General features: G+C 43.9%; 1 protein-coding gene across 1 annotated transcript in view; it reads left to right on the top strand.

Annotated features, from left to right (window-relative positions):
• The window catches only part of SH3RF3 (SH3 domain containing ring finger 3), a 251374-nt gene that overhangs the window by 171567 nt on the left and 61080 nt on the right, over positions 1 to 18727 (top strand). Inside the window, exon 4 of the mRNA XM_054203839.1 lies at positions 17370 to 17741. Coding sequence (XP_054059814.1) covers positions 17370 to 17741 — 372 coding nt within the window. The remainder of the gene's footprint in view (positions 1 to 17369; positions 17742 to 18727) is intronic.

The following is an 18727-nucleotide window of genomic DNA, read 5'->3' as shown; positions in this document are numbered from 1 at the left end:
CACCTTTTGACTTAAATGCCAGGTTTTCCCGCCATGTTAGATTAGCTGAGCTCCTCAGCTCCGTAGACCTTTTCTAATCACTCACTCCCTCAGGCTGTTTGTGGACAAGTCAATGCAGAATTGCTTTCTGGTTTCTGCATCAGGGAGCGCGTTCCTCCAAAGTTCATCTCGGGTGGGCGCCGCAGAGGGGAAGCCTGCATACAGAGGTAGGTGGGAGCGCTGTCACATTTGAGTCATCCTCCAGCCCAGACAGTCATGAGACCTGTGGTGAGCCGCAGGGAGAGCCAGAGTGTAAATTTAGACATAGCCGTAGGTTGTGAAAATTTGCCTTTGGGGAACTGACAGTTTTAGTTACAGGTCTTCTCTTGCTTGTCCTCCTGCCTGCTTTCCCACGAATGAACTCATAATTAAGTTATTCAGATTTATATGTTATGACTAATCTTTCTATTAATCGAAACCACATCCAAACTGTTATCACCTCTTATTATTTCAGGGACTGTTCAACCAGAAATTGGCCAGCTGTCATATTCAGGAATATCTTCCCCGCCCACCCCCCATTATGAGTAACAACTGAATTTCCTAGATTTTATTTTGTAAAAGTAACTCTCTAGGGTTATTTATCAAAGGTTTCCAGCCCAGCCAGCTTAAGCACAGAACCTTGGCAAATAAACCCATCTCCTGAGTCTTCCAAAAGCATATATAGAATTTTCATATCTGTATGAGGCATTTTTGACGCACTGCCTCCTAGGTGCCAAAAATTGAAGTGCAAGTTAGGTACCTTAGTAAGATGGACTGACAAGACTTTGATCTCTAGCCACAATCCACTCAAGGACTTCCAGCACTTCCCCTGCAAAATCTTGTTGGTCATCCTTCCCAGTACAAACTGACTGGGGACTCACCTGCTTTTTGCACGTGCTGCCACTTCCCCATGCTATCAGCACACGGCCCTTCCCTTTGCATCCAACTCTCCTGAGCTATGCTTGTGCTTGAATACATGTTTTCCAGCCCTGGGTGCAATTCTGCCTCATTTCTGTTATTTCTGTGCTGTTTTGGGTTCTGCCTCAAAGTTGATGTTCTCTTGTTATGGTGCTGGGGCTGCTTTCTTACAAAACAAGCACTAGCGATGAACCCCCAATTTCTCTGGACAGAGAGAACAAAATGTCTTCGCAAACTGTTGCATCTTGCTTGATATTTTCATCCATTTTAGTGTTTTATTTCTTTTTACTGTCCTTTCATCTTTTTTTATTCCACTCTTTTAAATGTCTAAATTTGCAGTTGGATGGTGATTGAAGAGACACATCTGCTGACGTGCAATCCTTCTGGCGGGTCACACCAAGAAGCAGCAGCAGCAACAGGACAGCGGTTCTGCCCCCAGTAGTACTTTTGAACTGGGAAGTACTCTTTTAAATCCTTCACAAGACCTTGCAGGTCTCTAGGTACAGTTCATCTGACCAACAGCAGTTAGATCTCTACATCTGACCTAACTGTCTGGATTCCCCCTTACCGTCAAGAGGACGACCAGGTGCTCGTAGGGAGATGAATAGGCATTGCTGCTTAAGGGAGACATCTAAAACATGTCAGATGAGCCTACTTGTAGAAGAGCCTGTTTCTTTTCATTGATTACGAGGGGAAGGCAGGGCTGCCAGCTCCAGCCTCAGGGAGGGGGAACTACTCCTTGCCTTCTGTGGTGGCTCAGACTGTGAGTCTGTGCTCTGCATGGTGTGAAGGCCCACAATGCTCATTGCACATAAAACCTGCCATTTCACCATCAAAAAATATCTATGTTCAAGTCAGTTCTTTGATGTTATAGGCAATATTTATCAATTTCCAAAAGTACCTGTCTGTCATCTACCTGTCAATGTTTGTTCTGATTTTGTTAGGGAACCTTGAAACTGCTGTGTCTTTCAGAAGCAACGAGGTGCCCTGAATGAATAAGCTTTTGGCAATGCTTAGGCATGTACAGCAAATCTTGGGGAGGCTTAGCTGCACTTGTTACTACCCATTACTTCTTTGATCTGCTCCTGGGATAGCTGAGGCCTGCCATGGGTGTTGAGGAAGTCTCTTCCACACAAAAAAAGAAAGTAGATGTTCATGTGGTTCTGCAATGTTTCTAGTAGAAAAATACCTCAGGCAAAGCATCAGTCCCTTGGCCTTTTATCTATTTAGAAGGACCAATTAAATAAATAGCACATTACTTAGGACTAGCTTTTGCCTGTGAGATTGACAACAAACATTCTGGACTTCCCAGCAGAGCTCAGCATCCTCATAGCACTCAACCAGCGGAGTGAAATGTTTCAGCAACTGCGCAGTTGCTGAAGTCCAAGGGCTAGAAATTAGCATTCCCCATTGAGCGTAGCCACTATCCCAGGGCCCTGGGGCAGCTCTAGAGCACATCATCAGTAATCTGCTCTCTCTAGAGGAGGCAGGAGAACAGGGCTTTTGTCTTTTCCAGCCATTGATCACCTCTGACAGCTTCTAAAGATTGCTTCAGCAGTGCTGAATTCCTGGGATCTTTTTCCTTTTGAAAAGAAAGTATCTTTCCGTCTCACTTACCTAGAGCTAATGCATGAATGTATATTAAGAAGCTATATGTCAACAGATACACGATTTATCTAGCAGTTAATTAAAATCCTAGAGGATTTCATTATTTCTCACACAGGCATTCTTTATTTTGTTTCCTGGTGTCCTTGTTAGTCTATGCTGCACATCTTAATTAGTTTCCTTCTTGGGGACCTTTCCTGGTGCTGTAAAACTCCAAGAGTGGAGATCTTCAATCCAAATGTAGCCACGGAGGGAAGGTGCGAGGACTTTGGGAGATGCCCCTGGCAAACTGGCTGTCTTCTCTGCCCCTTTGCTGTCGGTCACAGCCATCCGAGCAGAGAGTAAAATGTTTCCATACGTGAGTCACAGTCCTGGTGCTGGGAGTGACAAAGAAAAGTGAGTCCAGTATTAAAATCCCAGCCTGTGAAAGGAGCTGGAGGAGGTGGAAGCACATGTTATCCTTTGCTATGCCTGTGGTGGGTGGGATGACCTCCATTGGAGGGACAGGATGGACAGTTGATGTCAGGGACGCTGTGAATTATTTGATGGGGGGTGCCTGTTACATCCTCCTCTAGTTTCTGTTTTCAGAAGATGTTACATAAATATTATTCTGCCATGGTGAAGAGTCACAAAACATGGATAAGGTTGATTGTTTAAGCTCTCAAAGAGGAGTAATTTAAAGAAATAGTTTCTTGAAATTTCAAACAAATAGTTTCCTGATAGGGTGAAGCTATGAACTGTTTTTACCTCTTTCCTTACTTCTTATTGTGGCAGCTCCTGGAACGGTCAAACTGTCTTTATTCTAGGCACAAAGAGACCCGGGAGTGCATGTATGTGCTGAATGCATGCTTCAAACAACAAAAATAACATGTGAAGTTGATTTTTAGCCTAAAAATGTCATTAGCTATGCCAAAACCAGATGTTTGAGTTAAGTCTCAAATCCCATAACATTTTGTTAGGTGTTAGAGCTGAACATTGAGAAAACCAAGTTCAAAAGGCTAGAGGAGGAATCAGTACAAGCAAATTAAAAACAAAAATCAGAAACAGAGGGAAATAGTTAGAATTAATTTGGGGATCTCCATCTTTTCCAGATTTTCTCTAGAACACACAGGCTTCTTGAAGGCTCACCCTTTTGTGTTTAGTCTACCCTGTAGAAGAAATTACATACATCCTTGGTTTTGCTTACTTTGTTCTTTTACAAAGTAAATCAACCATAGTTTATTTTATGTTCTGTTGCGCCATTTTTGGGTGTGATACTGGTGTTATTTTATTCTGACAAAAGCAAGGGCTGCTGCTTTTGCCTCATCTGTGACAACACTTTCCTTCTGCCTTCCTTGTTTCAGGATTACCAGACATGTGTTTGCATGCTGAGATGGATCCGGGGACTCACCCTGTTGAAAGCTACTCATTTAAGTTGTCGTTGCTTTTTTGCTTTCCAGTCATATCTGTTCCGTCATCCCATTTCCTGCATAGCCACATGAACATGCTGATACAGGGCAGAAAGTGGGAAAACGGGAAAGGGGGACATGTGGCAACTCACACTCACTGCAGGAAAACATGACCAGGGCAGCAACCCTCACCCGCAGATACTCTGCAGGCGATGCTGCTGTTGAACTGCACTCCAAGCCATTCACATCAAAATCATGAGGTGAGGAACGTGGGGCTTTGTGTGAGCAACCTCCTCTACCTCCTGGTTGTCCCTCAATTTATGTAATTATTTTATTAAGTTATAATTTTATGACAAAGCAGCACTAGGTACTCCATAAACAAGGTTAATAATATTAGCCTTGGTTTTAAATAAGGCTGGAGGGAGTGTCCTGCTCTAAGTCTAACTTTGAAGTCTTCTGATCTGTTTAGACACAATTGAATCAATTTGACAGGAAATTTCATGAGAGAGGTTTCCATAATACAATTTTTCCATAACAGAATTTTTCTGGAAACCTTGGAACAAAGCAGGAGAGGCGCCAGAACATTCAGGCAGTGGTCACGCTGGACTCATGCTGGAGATGTTCTCCTCTTGCCCTGTGGCTAAAGGGATGGCACTGAAGGAAGAGGCAACTCTGCCTTGTGTTACTGTTTCTCGAGAAGAAAGGAACCCTGCAGAAGGAGGGAGAGCACTACTGGTTCAAGCCCTGTGTGGCTTGAGGATGGTGGGGAAAGTAAAGCATGGTGGCATGTTTCTTGATGGTGATCTCCTTGATCCCTTTTCTCTAATCTGCTTCTACGTCAGCAGATGAATAAGGAATTTACAGGCATGTTTTCCTGTTGTGTCTTTTTTCTTCCCTTTTCCTAGCCCAGGAGGAAGGACAGTGTGTCTTCCCTTTGAGGGCAGAAATAATGGCCTCAGCACCTTCCCTCCTTGCTGCAGCCTAGTGCTTAGACAGGCTTGCGTTTTCCCAGCCAAAACCTTTTCCTTCAATAGGTACCTTGTTCAGGAGAGAGAAGTGTGGTTGAATTGATTTGGTGGGTGCCTGTTTTTCCTCTTTCTGTGTGTATAAATTATTGGGGTGGAAGGAGGGCTATAGAGATGATTGATACCCCATTCCTGGCAGTCCCACAGGCCATGACAAGGTCTGGCAGCTCTTGTTGCTGGCACTGAGCTTCTCTGCCTCGCAGCAGCTGGGGGGCTGTCATGGTTTAACCCTGGCTGGTTACTGCTTTGGGCCATGCTCTGTCTCGAGCACAAGGTTTTGTCATATGGGGGTCCCTGCGGGCACAGCAGCGCTCCTGAGGGCTGAGTTTAAGGTCATAGCAAAGGCAGCTGCACACCACTCCAGCGACACATATGTCTGCTTTTGCATAGAGCAACTCTCACTCAACACATACCTGAGGTTTCAGTGCAGTACGCAGTCAGAATTAAGTGTGTTACTCTTCCTATTTGGTCACTGGTTAAAGAGAGATCAATGTACTTTCATGGCAAGTAATAAAGACATTGCCAGTGGGAATCACATCCGCATGCCTGGCTCCAATCATCCATGTGGCTGGCAGTCCTATGTAATCTTTGTCCAACCTGATTGCTGAGCATACACAAAGATCAAACTCTCGTCATCTCATATTCTGATTATGGCTATACCCTTTTTGCATCCTTAACAAATGCAGACCTGCCTGATTCATGACCATCCAGACTGCTCATCTGCTGCCACTTCTTTCTTTCTCTCCGAAACCCTTTTCTGTCCCGTAGAGCCCATGCAACTTGCCCTTACTTGCAAACCTTTGATTACTCATTTTTCTCTCTACCTATCATCTTTTATTTACTACTGAAAGATCAACCCTTGGTTTTGATCAGCCAGTGATGCCAATCACTGTCATTTTTTTCAAATTCTCGGTTTCTTCCATAGTGCTCTGCTCTTCACTGTTGTGACAAATGCTTCAAAAACATCCAGACATCTGCATCAGCATTGCTACTCCAGACTCCTCTATAAAATTGTTCTTGGCTGTGATGCCTACAGAAGATTAATGGTGTGCAAAATCCTGTGTCCATCTTGCTGATAAAGCTATCTTATTGTATATTTTGTCTATATCTATATTGTTTCTTGTCCTCCTCTTAAGTTGTACTCTCTTTGGGCCAAGAGCTGTCTTGTTGCTCTATGTTTACGTAGTATTTCTCACAATGGAGTTCTGATCTGTAGTGGGAGTTCTTCAGCATTTAATGGCAAGAATAATAAAAGTATTAATAACAAATGTCTCTGTGTGACTGCATCACATGGTGTGGTCACAGTTTGCAAAAATTCAGTTTCCTCAGGACAACTTGTCTCTCTGCCTACAGAATGTAGGTGCAACCCAGGGCCGTCCATTTTCAGAAAGGAATGTGTTAGGAAAATATTTGAGCTTGAGTAATTCCACAAACAGAAAAAAAAACAACCCAGCACTTTCAGAAAGATTTCCTACTGTGCAGATTTTTTGCTAGCCCATTAATTTTGCCATCTCGGAACTCAAACAGCATGGCCCAGAGCAGTGGTTTTCCAAATTCCTTCCAGTTGTAGCATACTAACATAAACAGCATTTGCATATGGATGTCATAAAAGTGACTAATGCCGGCAATCATCGTACTTTATTGCAGTAATGTGACACATGTGCCTGAGCATCCTAAGAGATCTGCTCAAAGCTCATTGGCGCTGAAGAAATGGCACACCTCTTATCTCGGAGTGACACCCGTGGCAGAGCAGGCTTTGACAGAAACCAGCACGTGAATCCAGCTTTAGATGAGCCTACGAGAGGGAAGGGTACTAGCTGCTTCACTGCATGACTCAACAGCGCTGGGTACGTGTCCTTTACCCTAAACCAGAAATCAAACTCAGGAAGTTGAACAAATAGCATTTTCTAGTTTGATAGCCGGAAAGTTCAATGAACCCCTTGACTGCAGCTGTTGGCAAGTCGGTGGAGACACATCTGACTCCGACCTCGGCCTTGTACCCAATCATATTTTAACATCTCAGATTCTCCAAAGAAGGCTGCAAACAGTTCCTCTAGGCGAGGGGCAGTCAGTCATGCCGTGAGCGCGAGGCTGAATGCTGCCATTTTCAGTCAAGAATTTGCGGAGTCGAGGGAATTTGTCACAGTTCAGCCTTGTCAGATTTTTCTTCCACGAGATGAGGGGGGAGGGTTGTGAACCCAATTACATCATCATATAGCACAGAAAACACATTTTCATATCTTACAGACTGGCTTTCAGAGCCTTCAGTTACTGGTCAGGCTTCCTACACTACTGAGATGCACATGACTATGCCATGAGCAACAGCCGCTGCTTCCTCATGCCGTCCCAATCTGTTGTCTACCTTTTAACAAATATGACAGCACCTTTTAACAAATATGACAGAAGTATAAAGGTCTCCCAGGTAAGAGAACCTCATGTAAAAATTGTTTAAAAATAACTCATCATTGCATAGAGTGAAGAAGGATGCAAAGAGGGAAAAGAGAGCTGTGCTGTTGTACCAGGCATCAGCACGTTTATGTGGGCAGGAGGCACTTTAAAAGGCCAGGTAATTTCCAGCAGAGTTTACAGCATAGTAGCCACAGGGAAACTACGAGACACAAACTCAGGCTGGCAAGTGAGGTCTCTCTCAGAACATAAGAAGGTGGGCCTCCCTGTCACACAGATGATCCATGTATCCTGGTTTGATGCTGCCTGTCACAAACATGGACAGTTCATCTGCCATTTCAGAGAAACACCCCAGAGCTGTCCCTAAAGAGTGGTCAGGCACTCAGGTAAAACAGCAGCACATCCTTGTCCTCACCCATATTTTCACCCCGTCTGGCAAATAGTGAAACCGAAGCCTGGGCACAGCTCTCCAGTGATGCAGCAGCTTTTGTGACGTGTGGCTGACATCCTTTAATGTTGGCTGCTCCCAGAAAAACACGCAGTGAGACCCCCGGAGCTGGTGCTGCAACTCTCCACCACAACCAGCAGCCCTGCTTTGTAGCCAGCTGTAGAAGGAGCTCCATGCACACAATATCTAACTGTACAGCCCCCTGGGACGTTGCTCTATTGCAAATGCCCTGTACCACATCCAGCGATCCTTCTCTGTCTTGTATCTGGGAAGCAGGAGCCAGAAGAATACGTAGTCAAAAATTTCTCTTTCCTATATATAGCACACACAGGGCAAAGGCTGTTTATCACAGCCCTTTAGTACTAATGTCTGCTTGAAGTGTGTATACCTTGGTTTCTTTTACAAGCAATTGAACCAAAGCATTTTCTTGGCATTTGCTTTCATTCTTCATTTCACTGCTTTGTCAGAGGTAGAGACAGCAGTACATTTATTTGTGTGCGATTCCCCACAGGTAATCTTCAGTTGCAGCACATAAAACTTAATTTTCCCCAATTGCACCAGATTTCTTTTTCTACACAAAGTTGTAAATCACAGCAACAAAGGCTCCTTGCTTGCTCAGTGTAGGCAAAGCCTTGCAGTACTTGAAAAATTACTGTGGCTCTCCCATGTGCTCCCTGTGCTGCGATTCCAAGAGCTTCCAAGAGCTTCACAGATTTATCCAACTTCATGCTTTCTGCAGATAACACTGATGATGTGATGTGTGTGTAGGCCTTTTTCTCATTGTTCACCAGAACACTTTTGTTATCAAATTCAGAAAGGACTTCAGCAAATATATGTATTTTCTTTCTTTCATCCCTATCCTTTATCAAATTCAGTTGGAAGCAAGTGTTTTCCTAAAAAAAGACATGTTATTGTTGCTTCCTTTATGTAATTGTGAACACTAAAAAAACCCAATACTTTCAAGAACAATATTTCCAGGAACAAATTTCAGAAAATGAGCAAAAGGGCATGATGTTGTGTCTGGTAGCATGTGTGCACAGTGCAACTATCAAGAAGACAGGGGTCCACACAACAACGTGAGCATGATATTGCCTGCTTCACAATCCAGTTTATAATTACTTGGGGTCACACAGCATAACTGGGAAGCCGTTTGCTTTGAGACTTCCAAGCTTGATGTGTGCATTGACTCTGAAGAGATCCTCTGCTTTGGTGGTGTTTGACTTGTCAGTTTTCACTTAATTCAAAATTTCATAGGTATTGTTGATCACCCAATTAAACAATAGCACCAGGAGCCTTGTGGAACATTAAAGAAGGAGGTAGAAAGTTGCCAGAAAACTCTGAAAACGTGAGCCTTGGCTCTTTTTAAGGCATATAGGCTCTGCAGATAGTGCTTAGAGGTCACTAGTGATGCACACAACTATGATCCAGGAACCAGTATCTTTCCTAGCCCATGCTGAAGTTTTGAGGTCCAGCTGGTTCAAGGTGAAGGCATTTCTATATTTCAGCAAAAAGCTGCTTCAGAGGGCTTCCCTTCCTTGCAGTAATGGCAGCAATGGTAAAGGGCTCATACAGCTGCCAGCTGTCAACAAGGCATTAGGACTACATCTGAACTGCTTCTGAAAGCCTCCTGAGTCCATCTTGCTCTGCTGTCCAGGCTGCTGCCCAGCATAAGGCTGCCATTTCTGCCAGCACTAGCATCTTCTGTGACTGTGCAGGTGGGCACCTGGGAGAGTCACAGGCATTTTCTGTTTAACAAGAACAAGAGTGAGGGAGACTCAGCATAGCCAGAAAGCTGGTGGTTTTCTATTAGGAAAGTGGGAGTGTTGTTTCAGGTCTCCTGTGGCTGTTCCTCCACGAGGCACTTTGAGCCAGGAGCCCAGGTGCCTGGGTGAACTCCCAAATCACTGTAGCCGTGGTCATTTCTACATCTTAGCTGAGAAACATCATCTAAGAAATGGTTTCCTGATGGACATCTTGTCAAAACCAGCATGTTCCTGTGAAGTACTTAAGTTCTGATGAGTTTTGGGTTTTGATGAAAAAATAATTTTGTCAGTAAACTCCTCACAAACTCAAACAGGGACTCTTCTGGTACTGAAATTGGTGCCAGATGGGCACCAGTCCTTCCACCGTTGAAGGCAGCTGGAGTTTTGCCACTGACTTCAAAGGAATTAGGATCAAGCCCATGAATTCATGACTGCACTTCTTATTTAGCTTTCTGAATAATTTATAAGTAAAAATAGGCTGGATTCTCCCACTCTTTCTGATGTTGAGTAAAGCTGTATTTGGTTACATTTCTTGCTTTCAAAGGAGCTGTGGTGCAGTCATGAGCATCTCATTATGAAAAAGGGTGTCCATAGAGGACAGATAGGAAGAAAAGAGAAGGAAATCCTCAGGCACATTGAAGATGCACAACAGATCTGAGATTCAAAGATGACAGATCAGAGCAATATAGTCCTCATGCTTGGAGCTGAAGGCTAGATAGCTGGAATTGTTTCAGGCAGTGGAGAGGGATGCAGAAAGCATACTTCTTTTTGGTGAATTCATCTATTTTTAATACCATTGCATTTAGTTTTATTTTCTTTCTTCTCAGCGATTTGGACATTAGTTTGCATAAAGTTACTAGCTGCACTTTGCTCCTGAGCAGACTCTGCAGCAGACTGCGCATTTTTCTGGGGTTCACCAAGCCATGTGTTTGTTCTCCATCACTGTGAACCATTTTCCATCTTAAAATTGTTTGGAAAAAAGGGAAAGAAAAAAAATATTCCCAGTTCACCACCCAAGGCTTAGTGTTTACTTCTGCTGCACGCATCATTTATTTTCATTCTGCAAGATCATGATGACACGCTCGTCCAAGCACATGCTGTTCTAATATGCTACATTCCTTCGGCCTCTCAGTGCGTTAGAAGTGACATTGCTGCTAAATGAGAAAGATCTTGTAAGACAGGGAAATAGATTGCTAAGTACCGCTGCCTTTCAAGGAGCCATGATTGGCCTGCGTTTCCCGGACTCCATACATAATTGTGTACATGTATGACCCTTATCAGGAAGGCTATCTGCTGTATGGTTTTAGGGACTTCCTTCCTTGAGAACATGCTAACATATTTAGCAGTCTTTTGGAAAAGAGAATGAGACGTATGCCTCAGCCTGTGACTGGAGGAACAGGACACCTGAAGTTTGAGATGTGCCCTAGCAAAGTATTTCTGCAGCTACTGCTCCGTGTGAATGTGTTCAAGCAAGCTCATGCACTGCGCTTCTTGTGTTTTCTGGGTGCATGGAATAACTCTACTCTCAATCACAGCGTGGGGTTTCAGAAATCTATCTTCCATGATGGATAAACCACTTGCAGAAAATCCGTTCCACATTTGCTTGTCCCTCCCTGGCAATAAATTAGAAAAAGCAATAGTGGATTGTTAGAGAATAACACAAAAACATTAAATAGTGCTTTGTTCTAGCTATAATATTTGCTCTTAAACTGTGCCTTAACAATGATTCTTCACCAGAGGATGGTGCCCAAATGAATAATTGAGATAGGATTTTGTAGCTTCTGTCCAATGAATTTAAACTGTCCATGGAGAGCTTGGGAGGCTTTCTGTAAACATTTTTAAATCTGAATTTACAAAACGTGTAAGTTTTGTAAGATGAAAATTATAGATGTATTCAATATGACTTGGTTGAATAGCCTTTGGCACAACTTTGCTAATGTCCCATTAGTAAGCCCTTGGAACTGCTGTGCATCGACAGTACTGACTTACCCAATGAACATGTAAAGTATTAGGTAAAGCATTATTTACTTTCTCCTAATGCCCATTTGAGTCGAAGGGTGTTTTTGCCATTCGACTGCAGGAGAAGAAAGGTTGTATCCTGCATTTTCAGTAGGTATAACAGTAAGGACAAGCTGCTTTAGCTTGCTGAAACGCTGCTTTTGGGGGATGAAAATGCTTTCACAGATGCTGTCCTCTCAGGGACCTAACAGAGACTGGAGGCTTTTGTATAGTTTATGCCCTTACTTACTTAATAACCTCACTGTGCTTCAGAACATAAATTATAATACTAGCAAAACTAATTTAATGAGCGCATAAGAACTTAATATTTCCTGAAAGTAACTACTCTGAAGTGAAAATGCAGTAATAAATTCAGACTGTTTATTTTAATCACAAAATCAGCTATGGAACTCCAAGTTGCCAAAGTTTCTGCAAGGCATGAAATAGGGATGTGCGTGATCTTCTCAATATTTATGAACTGTAAAGTATAAAAATTAGCAGTCCCTGGGTGAAAATACTTTCAGTCTTTCAGAGGGACATTGTGAAGAAGTCTTATTAATAGTTTTAATTTTCCTTTTTGCCCTGCTCAGTGGTTTCTTTCCAAAACCTTCAGCATGATATTTTTTCTTACCAGTTTGTTCTTTTTCATTAGGTGTGCATTGATTTGTGGGGGTTTGTAACTTTTCACTTTTAAAAGGGGCCCAAAGTAATGTATTTGTGATCTTATACCTGTATTTGAATAGCATGATCCTTTAGCTAATACTTTCCATGAAGATAGAAAAAAAGCTTACATAGCAAATGAAGCATTATTTTCCTGAAAGCCTTAATAAACTGTACTTCCTGGTTCAAACTGGCTCCAGTTTAACAAAATACTTAGGCGCCTGTGTGTAAAACTGAGAATTTAAGCAATCCTTCCTTATTTAGAAAATAATGGCATTTTTAGTCCCATCGGTGACACTTTGGTCTGTGCATAGTATCAAGTATGCACTGAAATATGTTGCTAAACCAGAAACAGAGTAAGGTCCTCTCTTTGGTAGGTCAGATATCAGTGAGAAATTAATCCATTGCTCAGACATAAATGACTAGATAACTAAAAGTATTCAAGAGCAGAATAAGACTTACTGGCCTCCGTCTTACAGAAGACAGCACCGTCAGTGAACTGCAACAACCCAGGAGCTGCTGTGTTGACCACTGTGTATCAAGGTGTCCCTTGGAGGTCTAAACTGGGCTAGAACAATTTTGCCACTACCATGGATTAGTAAACGCACTGGCATATTTGTCAGGGGAGATGCAGTAATGGTTAATTATTTAAATCTGACCTAGATTTCCCACGCTTCTATCTTCTTCCATAATAATAAGTTCCACAGTAATAATTTGTTGTTTGGACTAAAACTAGAATTAATTATGACCCACACTGGACAAGAAGCAGCTTTTTCCTTGCTCTTCATCCCAGGTGGGGTATGTAAGTAGGTGTATAACGCTGCCCATTGAAACTATAGTACATTAAATCACATTGGGTTATGAAGGGCATATTTAGTCCCATGTGGGGATAGTTAGTGCAGATGACGGTTTCTCTCCTGTATCCCCTCATCCTTAACAGAGAAATATGTTGAAACTGTTTACAGGTAGTCTCTTTTAAACCGACATGTGTCAGGAACTGGGGTGAACTGGGGTGTGTGTATATGCGTGAGTGTGTGCAAGCACGTGCAACAGAGACACGGAGAGAGAGAGAAAGTCACCTTAATGCATTCTGCAGAAAAATGAGGTTTATCTAGACACTAATAAGAAAATAATGTTGGCAGTGGAGAAGTCCTGAGTGAGGTAGCTTAATGTTTGTACCTTTGTTGCCCATATGGTAAAGTCTCAAGTACAGTGTGTAAAATAGTCATATTTGAAAGCCAGAAGAAGAAAAAAAACCCTCTCCAAATAGTCATATCTAAAAGCCAGAAGAAGAAAAAAACCCCTCTCCCTTAGTTCATATTGCATGGGCTGGCTGGCTGGTGGCCAAAGTCATGACAGCTTGCATTGTGGCGGGGAGAGCACTGTGGCTCCCTGATCAAGGTCAGCAAATTTTTAATGAACGGAGCTTGATTACTGCTCCCTTTGTGGGAAAAGGTTGTTTGGAGGTGAACAAGGCTCTGTGCACAGAGTTATCCCACGTGCGCCTGCCTTCACTCTCAAAACCAGACGAGCTGGAGCTGTCTCCAGTACAGTTCCTGGCAGCTGGGGAATGCCTTCCTGAGAAACAGGCACAGTAGCTCTATGAACTGAGGCTGCTGCATCCTTATCTCAGCATGCAGCACCCACAGCAATAGTCACTGAGACCCCGTGAACAGTTTTACTGTACCATTTCATCACACCTCTTGCATGGTAGCGTCCCTCAGATATTATAAGGCTTGCCCTCGCAAGGTTTTGCATTCCCAGACCAAGAATTGCAGGGTGGCTGGGAATGCTTGACTGGTTGGCATTCAAATCCAAGCCTTATCCCTCTAAATCATATATCGAGTTTTCTAGGACATCCTCTTGATACAGAATGGATTTGGGCTAAAATCAGTCCTGCTGTGATCTCAGGGGTATTTTACTATTTGGAATCAGCAAGGCCAGAATTTCAATGTAGGGATCAAAAATGGGTGAGAAAGCTGAGTTGTAGTATTAGGCGTTGTCGTAAGAGCTACAGCCTTCCAGAAATGTCAAATTCCTGAGACTGACTGCGGGTCAGAACTTTCCATTAAGCTTCTCCTCTGGAAGCAGATCTGCATGAAGATCCGATGACAGACACCAGAAAGCAATGCTTGTTTACATAGTCAGAGTTTAAAATAAGAAATTTGTAATCATGTTTATGTTTAAAAAGGGGTTTCTGAAAGTTCTTTGTGAAGAGACAGCAACTTTTGCTTTTACAAAGTAGTAAGCAGAACCTTTTCTCTGATATTCACAGCCTATTTGGGAAGGACTTTCCAACAAAAGCTGGGCAAAGCTGTTTAAAAACAGTTCTTTACAAAAATAAAGTGGTAGAGCTCCAAAGTATTTTTTATCTTGGCAGCCCAAAATAATTTTTTCCCAGTATTTCAGGAAGACTCTGACATTCCCAAAAAGTTCATTAGCTTGACTGTTTGGGGGAGGGGTTTTCTTTTGCCTTTAATCTTCTACTGATATCGAGAATGACTTTGTTTATATCAACACAGGGCTATTTTTTATCACTCCATGTTTAGATGCTAACTCTCTTATTGACCTTTTTAACTAGGTTTTGCTTTGAACAAAAAAGTAATTGATTTTGTTGTTTTAAAAAGAACAGCTTTGGTGTTAAATTGGATTCTAGCCATTGGGATTTACAATCTAATTCTTACAAGAGGAATCAGAGTTTTGATATTAAGAGCTGGAGTACTTCATTGTTCATATGGAGCATTGTTGTAAAATCAGGAAGTTCTAAATACTTTTTTTTTTAACTCTATATTTTCTTACGTCAAAGAGTTAAAATATATTCTTATCCTGCTTGCTGTTGACTGGCAAAGTATTTCCTCACCCTCTGCTGTAGAAAAGAATCATGCATATTTGATGTCTTTCTCCTTTTCTCCTTAATATTTCAAATAATTCGGATAGACTATCTCCATCAACTGGGTAAGCGGAGCTGTAACACCTACTTAAGGGAGGGGAACCATCTGGTTTCCTTGCAACTTGGAGCCTGCTGGCAAATATTAGGTTGTACCAATTTAGAGCATGATGAAGTGGGAAATAATGGACATTCTTGAAGAATCTGAAATGGGATCAGCTGTGATTGGCAAAAATTGGCAGGTGGAGTGCACTATGCTGGCTGTGGCTGTAAGCATGGTCTCAAGTTGGAGAGTGCAGCTGGGAAAACGTCCTGCTAATTGAATGGTTGCAGGACTCCCAGCAGCTCTGACAGTAGTGGAGCATCATTAATTGGAGGCTCTTGGTTGACTTGGTGGAAGCTGTCACAGAATGAAGGATCCTGCAAGTTGATGTTTACTTTCTAGGTGTTAGTGGCTTTATTGCCTGTTACTCAGAATGAGTCCTTGTGGAAGTGCGCGAACTTAGGAGGACTGGCATAAGGCTCGCAAGATCTATTTCTTATTTATATTTACCACTCCCAGTGGTTGGGAGTCATAAAAACTACTCAGTTGCACATTTGTTTAACTGCACACTTCTATAGTTATCTTTCCCATCCCTCTCTTTTTCCCTTTGATTTTCACTTGTATTCGGTTTCTAAATTGTCTTTGCTTGGAGCAGCAACTATTCTTTTTTTTTATTTAGAGCCTGAGAAGACCTTGTTCTCGACTGAGTTTCTTGGATGCTGCCATAATTCATACAGTGGTTATAGAAACAAAAATAGCCTGGTTTTGGTCCAGAATAGTACTACATGCACCTCTGGTTTATGTGGGTCTCAGAATAGCAGTGTACGCAAAAGCCCATATGTGTTAGCCGTGGCTCCCTTTTTCATATGTTGTTTTTATTCATTAAATGCAAACATATTGCGGTGCATCCTAGTTTAATATAAAGGTCTGTTGGCAAATTGTGGCATTTTCCCTCATCTGTTAGCACCCCTTGAGGGAAGATCTATTGGCAATGAAAGCTGTGCAGAAAGCGTTGGTGACTTCAGAGCACACTTCATGTATCATCAGTGACTGTAGCACCCCTATGCGCCTAAAAACTCTCCAGCTAGGTGAGGTGTAGCTTTCCTGTATGAGTTATGGTGGCTAGGACGTAAGAGGCTTCAGTGACAGGGTTGTCCCACCCAGCACGCCTTTGGCATTTATAAATATAGGCATGAGGTTATCTGTGATTGAATGAGGAACAGAAAACTGGCCTGAACGTCCAGGTGCTCTGCTGTCTCCGTGGGCTGTAGGCCAAGTTTTAAGCTCTTTGGGAGGACTGGTGAGATCAATTTTTCGAGTTGGACTCTGAGAAAGTCTTCCAGTGGCCATCATGCTCCTCCTTGGTTGAAGTGACACAGCTGGAAAAAGTGCCCTCGGTTTGCGTCTGCATTTGGATAATCTGTGTTGGGTGGGAGGCAAGGATATGGATTTGGAAGGATTTGGAAGCTGTACTGGATCAAAACCCTGTGTGGCAAATGTCAAGTATAGGCCTATAATGGGTCTGGGAATAGCGAGGCACTGATGGAAGGGCTCCTGCCTCCTTCCCCTGACTCTGCCACTGCAGGCGTGGGACAAGCTATTCTAGCGAATGACGGTTTTTAAATGTCATAGCTTGATGTGCACCAACTTGCAATGCCAGGTTCTAGCCTAACTCTCCTGGATGCTTATTCTGCCTCTCTTTTGATTTTCATGGCATTAAGAAGTGGTTGGAAATAACTCACCCAGCTTCAGAAAATTAAATAAATTGGGCATCTCCCTGGAGACAGACAGTAACACTGTGGAGGGTTTGGGGCAGGTTTTGGGAAACCAAGTGTGCTAGTGTGCCTCCTGGGGACCTGCCTGGCCAACTGAGAGGTGACGGATGGACGAGAAAACCAGGCTGGGTTTGGGACCTGTCCTGAGTGCCCTGTTTTCCAGGGCAGAATCCCCCTGTGATGAGCCCTGCAGGCATGCGGGCACGTAGGGCGCTCCAGACCCCGCTCTGCCCTGGGGGAACAGCCGCAATGGTTCATTGCAGGGCAGCATCCCCTTGCCAGGACCGGTGTAGGCCACCAGGAAAGGAGCTTCAAGGACAAAAGCCCAGGCAGGTCCAGTGGGTGCCATCATCAAGCTGTGACGGGCCGTTGACATCGCACCTTCTCTTCCTTTGTTTAACCTTTTTGTAACTTTTGCTTTTCCTCCACACGCAGCTCAATGAATCTGCCAAGCAGCTCATCGAAATGGACAAGACGTGCTTGGCTGCTGCCTCCGTCTGCGACGTGCCGCTGCCAACGGAGACGGCGGCAGTGGCGGCGTCAGCGGCAGCAGCGGGCCTGGCACCGTGCTCCACGCTGACCGGCGCCGGGGCAGCTGGGGCAGCCCAGCGGCAGGCAGAGGGCAAGAAGAACGCCAAGAAGCGGCATTCCTTCACCGCCCTCAGCATGACGCACAAGTCCTCCCAGGCCGCCAGCAACCGGCACTCCATGGAGATCAGCGCCCCCGTCCTCATCAGCTCCAGCGACCCGCGGGCGGCCGCCAGGATCGGGGACCTGACCCACCTCTCCTCCAGTGCCCCAGCCCAGGTAAGGGGCGGGGGGGAGAGGCGAGTTTTGGGTGCCTTTGGTGGGCGGTGCACAGCCCAGAAGACCTGGCTCGCCGTTGCCTCGCCTCTCTCAAAATGGCTGACCCTTGCACGAAGCAGTTGCATGGCAGTGTCGTCCCGATGTGGTGGTCCTTGGCATCTGTCATTCCCATCCTTGCATTAATCAGTGGTCAGGCATGAGGAGACAGAGGATAAGGACAAATTTGATTCACAATAATGGAAGACGTTTTTAAAAAAAGTAATCCTACAATTTCAAGACATTGAGGTGCTGGAGTGTGTCCAGAAAAGGGCAACAAAGCTGGTGAGGGGTCTGGTGAACAAGTCCTGTGAGGAGAGTCTGAGGGAGCTGGGGTTGTTCAGCCTGGAGAAAAGGAGGCTGAGGGGAGACCTTTTGCTCTTTGCAACTACCTGAAAGGAGGTTGTAGCGAGGTGGGGGTTGGTCTCTTCTCCCAAGTAACAGGTGATAGGACAAGAGGAAATGGCCTCAAGTTGTGACAGGGGAGGTTTAGGATGGATATGAGGAAAAATTTCTTCACAGAAAGGGTTATCAAACATTGGAACAGGCTGCCCAGGAAAGGGGTTGAATCACCGTCCCTGGAGGTATTTAAAAGATGAATAGACGTGGTGCTTAGGGACATGATTCAGTGGTGGACTCGGAAGTGCTAGGTTAACAGTTGGACTCAATGATCTGAAAGGTCTCTTCCAAGCTAGACGATTCTATGTTTCTATGAATTTGTTTGAAGGGCGAACTAATGCAACTTATGTCGCATCTCTTTCCGCCATAGAAAAGAATAATTTTGAGTGATCCTGTTACCCTGAATGTATTTGCTACCCTGCAGGGTAGCAATGTCAGTATAAAATTCATCGGGGATAAAAAATCCCTTGCCTTTTCCAGGCAGGGTGCTTGTGCTGTAAGGTTTTCCCCCTCCTTTCAGCCCTCAGCAGGAGGGTGAAGGTGTGGATACG

The sequence above is a fragment of the Rissa tridactyla genome, chromosome 1 (genome assembly GCF_028500815.1).
Source record: "Rissa tridactyla isolate bRisTri1 chromosome 1, bRisTri1.patW.cur.20221130, whole genome shotgun sequence".
Taxonomy (NCBI): Eukaryota; Metazoa; Chordata; class Aves; order Charadriiformes; family Laridae; genus Rissa; species Rissa tridactyla.
This window is presented reverse-complemented; position numbering and strand designations above follow the sequence as displayed.